Source organism: Dipodomys ordii, unplaced genomic scaffold (assembly GCF_000151885.1).
Source record: "Dipodomys ordii isolate 6190 unplaced genomic scaffold, Dord_2.0 Scaffold5, whole genome shotgun sequence".
Taxonomy (NCBI): Eukaryota; Metazoa; Chordata; class Mammalia; order Rodentia; family Heteromyidae; genus Dipodomys; species Dipodomys ordii.
This window is the reverse complement of record NW_012267221.1, coordinates 25,451,303-25,451,835: the sequence shown is the minus strand read 5'-3', so window position 1 is coordinate 25,451,835 and position 533 is coordinate 25,451,303. Positions and strand designations below refer to the sequence as shown.

The window sequence follows — 533 nt, the reverse complement described above, 5'->3', positions numbered from 1 at the left end:
TTGGTGCCCTTCCCCTCCCCCCCGCACCCGACCAGGGGTTTGTGCCGCAGCCACCCCCACGAGTTGATTGAGCGACGGCCCATCCCAGGCCCTGTCTGCAACTGAGGCGGGCGCCGAGGCCTGCGCCTGGTCTCCGCACCGACAGCTTTTGCCACCTCCCCTCGGTTCCCTAGCTGCACGGCAAACGGAACACGGAGGACAGAGAGTGTCAGCATGGCGTAAAAGTAGACTCATGTTGAAAACTCCCATTACTTCACCGTCCCTTAACCGAACCTCGGTCCCAAGTTCGAGGGAGCTAAGTTTCCCTATTTAAAACGTTGTGACCGGGCAAAGGCATTTGACACCCCTAAGATGAGTCTAGTAGACCATCTCCCTCCCCACATATACCGCCCAGAACATGCCTACAAAGCGCCGTCCTGGCAGCGGCAAAGACTTGCCAGTAAGTCCAGCGAAGACCCACCTCGGCACGGCGAGCCTGGCGATCGCCACCGGTGAGAAAGTGCATGGTTCCCTGCTTCGCGCTGGTTCTCGCA

General features: G+C 59.7%; 1 protein-coding gene across 1 annotated transcript in view; it reads right to left on the bottom strand.

Moving 5' to 3' along the window:
• The window catches only part of Hoxd13 (homeobox D13), a 2,491-nt gene extending 2,276 nt beyond the window's left edge, over positions 1-215 (bottom strand). The window contains exon 1 of the mRNA XM_013027494.1: positions 140-215. Within this exon, the coding sequence (XP_012882948.1) occupies positions 140-215 (76 nt within the window). The remainder of the gene's footprint in view (positions 1-139) is intronic.
• Between the last annotated feature and the right edge of the window lie 318 nt (positions 216-533).